The sequence below is a fragment of the Charadrius vociferus genome, unplaced genomic scaffold, assembly GCF_000708025.1.
Source record: "Charadrius vociferus isolate BGI_N301 unplaced genomic scaffold, ASM70802v2 scaffold943, whole genome shotgun sequence".
In the NCBI taxonomy this organism is placed as follows: Eukaryota; Metazoa; Chordata; class Aves; order Charadriiformes; family Charadriidae; genus Charadrius; species Charadrius vociferus.
In genome coordinates this window covers 11,917-18,094 of record NW_009647504.1, presented here as the reverse complement: position 1 = coordinate 18,094, position 6,178 = coordinate 11,917, and the positions used below count along the sequence as shown (strand labels likewise).

The following is a 6,178-nucleotide window of genomic DNA, read 5'->3' as shown; positions in this document are numbered from 1 at the left end:
TTCCCCTAGGGAAAACGCTCCTCGGGGTGGATGGCACTAGAGGAGAGGTCCTCACCAGGAAGAGAGTGACGGAGCAATAAATACCTGGCTCTGGACCGTGACCCGAGAGGCAGGAGCCATAGGGAAACGAGAGAGAAGGGAGTGGGAAGCGAAAGGTGAGAAACTGGGAGGGTTTCTAACCCCGAGAGATATTGACCCCACTCCCAATGTGACAAAACAACCCTGGAAAACAGTTTATTCCGCGGCCGAACGCCAAAATTCAAGCGCCGGCTTGTAAATCGGCTCCTCGGCGTCGCCCGGGGCTCCCGGTCCGGAGCAGGAGGAGAGGGAAGGTGGCGGAGGGGAGGGAGCGGAGGGACGGGCACAGCATCGCTCTCTACTTACAGCATAAATACGCGGTGGGGAGAGGGGACGAGGCGGCTGTCCTCGTCACGGATGCTTCCCGAGCGCGCGCCGAGAGCACGCAGCGCAGCGCTTGGCCGTAGGCTGAGCGGGAAAGGGACACGGAAGAGGCGTTAAGAGAGGAGAGTTTCGCTTCACGGCCCCAAACCGGGTTCGGCTTCAGCCTTTTTACCGGAAAGCAGAGAGAGAACTGGTTTTTAAGATAAAGCCACGTGCCTGTAGTTGGCCACGTGCTTGTGCGCACGCTCCCACGGACAAAGCGGTAAAAAGCCAAAACGGGAAAGCCAAAGCTTTTTTAGAAAGCCCCAATTTCTCTATTAACACACCCCCCCCAAAAAAATAAAGACGAGTCCCAGTTGCTCAGCCAGGTATTTTTCCAAGCTGCGCTCGGGATCAGAGCCAACTAAGACAACTTCCCCCACCCTCGTGCCTCCCCCCGCCGAGCGAATATTCGGCGTTTAAGGCAAAGAGGGTTTTTCTGCGGCCGTTGGGCGGCGTTTTCCTTACGGCTCTTCCCCCTCCCAACGCACATCCGTATTACGGCAGCGTTATCTAACACATCAGAGAGGTCGAGGATGCCACGAAGCTCCCTGAAGGGACAGAGGGAGAGGTTGAGTTCAAAACAAGCGGCAGAACTTCCCCTCTCCGGATTATATACGTAGGAACGTCTCTACGCAGCAGCCCTGGACCACGGAAACGTCCAGCCGGGTTGGATTCCTCCCCGAATAATCCAGGATACGGGTGGAAGCGCCTCCGCTCCGGAAGCGAAAGCTCCTACCTTTGTGGTTTTTGTAGAAGAGGCAGTTGTTGGCGCAGGTATCTGGGTGGGAATCCCAAAAATCGGAGCCGCAGGAGCAGAGCCGGGGCAAGGCGATGTTCGAGAGTTCCATCTTCTCCCTCGTCTGCGCTCTCAGAGCTTCGACGAACCTGCGCCGGGAGAAAAATAGTCACCTCGGCCGACGCCACCCGCCTCCGCGCCCGGCGAGGGGATGCGGCCGTACCTGGCGTACTCCTTACGTCGCTGCGGTTTCTCCTTAACCCCCTTCGCTCTCCTCTCCTCGCTCAGAGAAGGAGCTTCCCCAGCCCGACCTCCGTTCCCCGCCGGCCCCCGGCCGCAAGATCAGGGCTAACAGATGGGGATGATGCTTTCTAAAAGCTTTAAATATAAAAAGGTTAAAAAAAACCCTTTCCGAGCCTTCCCCCATCCGCACACACCGGCCCTCCTGCCGGTTTCCCCACCATCCCGGATTTCTCCTTCCGGCTCAGCTCCCGCGTGGCAGTCACGCGCGCTCCCGTCGCCAAGTGCCACCTGCGGTTCCCCCAAAAGAGCTGCTCTTCTCCTCTTCCGAAACAAAAAGCCGCGTTCTTCGATAGCCCACCAGCTCAGCCGTCCCGGTTTCCCATTTCTTCGGATTCTGGGACAAGCCCGGATCCCACCGCAAGCTGTCCCTGCGGCGTCCAGGACGGGGAGCTCCAAGTGGCTCCAAGAGAGCAGACAAGCCTCAAGAATCCCCACACCTACTCCAAAATAGCCTTTAAAAGGCGGTTTTTAACCAAATCTCCCTTTATTTCCTCAATCTCCCTCACACCGACGCAGCACTTCCAGCGGACCTTGGGCTGTACAAGTCCCACCAACGTGTGACAATGTCCCTTCCCGCGTCCCCTTCGCCAATTCCGAAGCACAAAACCCTTTAAACCAAAGCATCTGCCACTTTATTCCCAAACGCGGTGACGCGGTACGGGCCGATCGCTGCCGAAAAGGCAAAAAAACCACCCCAAACCCCTCAAATAAATCAAGTTTGGGTAGAAGTCAGAGGGAGAAAACGTCATCGAACACGACGTTTCGGATGTCACTCCGTTTCAGGGCGGGTCAAACCTCTACTTCGGAGAAGGAAAGCGCTGAAGCCAAACTTTTCTAGTCGATTTAGAAACTCCAAAATGTTTTTTAAATGAAGTGGTAATAGAGCCTTAACTACCCCATCATAAATCTTCCGCTATAGAAACGAAGGCCAAGGCCAACTTAAGGCTTTACACTACGTAATTACAAAACCAGCTCTTTTCCGCCCGAGCTCCGAGGCAGCGCGCAGCTCTCCTGCGACCAAGGGGGGGGAAAAAAAAAAAAGAAATAAAAATAAAAATAGAAGAGTAATAATAATATAATAAAAAGCCATCACGCTAACTAGCGAGTCCCCGGTGTCTCGCCGGCACTTGCGGGGCGGGAAAAGGTCTCCCGAGTGGCAATTTCAACGGAGGGGGAATGCGACTGGAGGAGCGTTTCCTTCGACCGGGAAGAAAAACCGGTGAAAACCGGGTGCCCGTCTGGCCCCCGCGAGCAGCGGTCAGAGCGACGTCGTTTTGCTTTAAAGCAAAGCAGATACACACACAGAAAAAAAAAAAAATTAATAAAAGAATGAAAATCTGGACTCTTCCCTATTTTGGTGGGAATTTGCAGAGCTCCTCCTCACCAAACCCTTAACGGGAAAAGATGACTACACCACCAAAACAAAGCCTGATACTTTTACACAGATACCGAGTTTTCAACTCTGGAACAAATGCTACGAAATCTTTTTATTACATTTATATAAGGTTTATAGCTGGGAAGGTGAAGGGTCTGATGATAAAACCCACAGAGATAAAGATCAGTTTAACGACGACGCTGCGACCTCACCCCAGGAGGTTCTAAACGCGCAGGGGCTTGGGATCGGTTCCCGAAGTGTCACGGTTCGGCGAGCGGCGGCTCTCCCAGCTTCCTATTTCGCTTCCCAACTCCCATCCAAACCGTGCGGGGACTCAAAAAAACGGATAGCGAAGCACCGAGCGCCTCCGAAGGACCCGACGCGGCCCATGGGTCTCCCTTTTTGGTGTGGGGGGGGTTGTAGAGTGAATCCCACCCAGATTGGGCACCAAAGTCACCCCGGGAGAGAAATCGGCCTCTGCGGTTGGGCTGCGGAAGGGTTTTTCCGCACCGCAGTCGCGGCGGACAAGCACGCAAGACCTTTGCGGATTAGGAACGTCCCTGCCGGCGCCGAAGGAGGTGACACGGAGAGGACGGGTCGTACTCACTCGGCGATTCTCCTCTGCCTCTCCTTCTGCCTTCGCTGTTCCTTCACCTGCTCTCGCTCGACGTTCATGACGAGGCGCCTGTACCTCAGGTACTCGTTCTGACGCTGCGGGAAAGAGGAGGCAGCTCTGAGGCCACCGGGGAATCGACAGCGGGCGATATCAGCGCACGGCTATCGCGATAGAAACCTCGCTCCTTCCCCAAGAGATCCCCAAAGGTCTCCCAGCGCACGCGGCCCGGGACCGAGAAGGTGAAGAGACAGCGGTCAGCTGGGAGAGGAGAGCTGGGACATCTCGTAGCGTCAGAGCTTTGTACCGGCACTCCTCACTGGACCTTCCGACGGATGGAAGCTCTGTCAGCTGAGAAATTCCTAAAAATCTCCCTTCCCAGGGAGTAAAAGAGCCGGTTCCCACTTCAGAGCGCTACAAGTCTACGAATTTCGATCCACCCGGGGACTCTCCAGTTCACTCGATCTCCAAAAAACATGGAGACGACACCGAGCGGCCCCCGCTACACGCAGGAGAGGCACGGAGGTGACGAACTCCTCGCCGAGATAAATCCTCGCAGGTGACAGCTCCCGCGGGGGCGCTGAGCACACACAGAGGTTTCACATCTGGGCTTGGGCTTAATCCCACGGAGGCAGCGCGGGGAGGGAAACCTCCTGCTTAAAGCTCACACCAAAAGTCCTCCCACCCGCGTTGGTATCAGTGGGCACAGAGCTCGTTTGAGCTCCGCGATGGCCGAAAGTTTAAGGCATGGATTATTTTTTTCCCCCCCCCGCCCCGTCTCATCTACGCCAAGAGTTTCATCCATCCGGGGCAGCGGAGAGCACCCCGCACAGCTGGAGACGGAGGAGCAGGAGATGGGCAGGCTGCAAGCCGAGCAAACTGGATGGAAAAAACCCACGCGGAAGAGAGAACGCGGCAAAACCAGTTATCTCAGGGTGGATCAGAGCCAAGGAGATAAAAAAAAAAAAAAAAAGCAAGGGCCAGAGGGGAAGGAGCCGCCTGATGAGCCCCGGCTGCCCTCCCGCTGTCTGCAAACCGCCAGAGGATTTTGGCTCAGCTTGGGTGGAAAAAGGCAGGCGAGGAACGCAAAAACCCCCAAGGCTTTCAAAGCCCGCTTCGAGTTTTACACCGTAAGCGAAGCCACAAAAGAAGGGGGAAACGTTCCCTCTTCACGGCAGAAGGAAACGGGGGAAATAAAAAGGCACTTCCTTTAGGCATCCAAGAGGAACATCATCTCTTCGCATCGTCTACGTGAGCGGGAGCCAAACCATCCCAGACGCCCTCGTCATTAAATCAGGCGGTCTGCGCTTGTGAAAGCGTCCACGCCGATGCCTGCTAGGTGCTGATATGGCAAGAAACCTTTATATTCCCCGCCTCGTACCCAAACGAGATCAAGTGGGTTTTGTTCTTTATTTTCCAAGCGGTTTTGGCAGATTCTCTCTCTCTTTCTCCACAAAGGAAGCGACACCTTTGTTTTGCCGGGCAAAATGAAGGAAGCCCGTTTCTCCGCCAAGCCTTCGGCGTCATTCCGAGCCCACGTTTTGCAGGAGGAACACGTAACGGTTGCGCTTACGGTCACCACTGACCTTAAAAAAAACCAACCTGGTCGTTTTGCCCAAAACCTGAGACACCATCAACGCGGAGAAACTTAGAAACGCAGCGGGCGCTTCGTGCGCTAACGCTGCTCTTGAGGCTTCTTATCTGACCTGGCAGCATCCCCCACGCTCGACGCCTTTTCAGCGTTGAAAGGAGACGGAACAATGAGGATTCGGCTCCTGCGGACAAACCTGCTTCTTGGTTTCCTCCCGGTCTACGCCAGCCCAGAGGCCGAGGGGAGCTCGGGAAGCGGTGTGCGGCTCCTGGGGAGGTTCGGCCAAGCTGGAGTCCTTCACCGACCCATCGCACAACTGGAAGATAACGGAAAAGAGCAGCATCAGCATCTTCACGGTCAAGTTTTTCCATCTTCCCTCGGCAAAATAACTCCGAGTCCTCTGTGCATGATCCCTACAGTCCCCAACGCTTTTTTTTTTTTTTATTTAAGGGTATAGGTTGGCTTCTCCTTCCCGTCACCAAGACAGGAGAAACGTGGGCGACACCTCCACATAAGAGCCCGAGCACCAAAGCTTTGTCGAAAAGATACCCTGGGAGGGGCGGGGGGTGGTCTGCTTTCGTTTAAATACCGATTCGCACATCCCCTCCCCAAATTGTCATTCCGAACTTTGGCAAGTGCAAGAAAGAAGCCAATAATAACAACAATAATAAAAATAACAAAAGCATCAGGGGGGGAATTCAACAGCCAACGTCTCCCAAAACCTCAGCATAAACCTCCGCCTCCGCTCAGTATTTTATCCAGCCAGTATTTCTGCTGCGAGCGGGGCTAATCACCGGGTAAGGCTGGGCTAAAGCCATAAAGTATTTGCTAATTACTCCAGGTAATCAGGGCAAAATATTTCCACACCTCAGCTGCTTAATGAAAAGAAAAGAGGAACCGATAACTACATCAGCTCAGTCCTCCCAAGCAGCAGCCGAGGGAGGGGTTTTGCAGCCCCGAGGCGAATCGCGACACCACCTCCTTCCTCTGATGCAAAGTTTTCTTTTTTTTTTTTTTTTTTAAACTTTTCTAGGAGGTTTCTGCCCAATTTGATGCGCCGCTCGCAGCTCTTTCAACTTTCTGAGCCGGGTGGCCGGAGCAGAGGCAGCTGCGGGT

General features: G+C 54.5%; 1 protein-coding gene across 1 annotated transcript in view; it reads right to left on the bottom strand.

Moving 5' to 3' along the window:
• LOC104282641 overlaps positions 1-6,178 on the bottom strand; it is a gene marked incomplete at its 5' end in the record, with an annotated part of 25,636 nt that overhangs the window by 12,268 nt on the left and 7,190 nt on the right. Inside the window, 4 exons of the mRNA XM_009880755.1 lie at positions 385-486; positions 1,181-1,329; positions 3,466-3,569; positions 5,259-5,378. Coding sequence (XP_009879057.1) covers positions 385-486; positions 1,181-1,329; positions 3,466-3,569; positions 5,259-5,378 — 475 coding nt within the window. The remainder of the gene's footprint in view (positions 1-384; positions 487-1,180; positions 1,330-3,465; positions 3,570-5,258; positions 5,379-6,178) is intronic.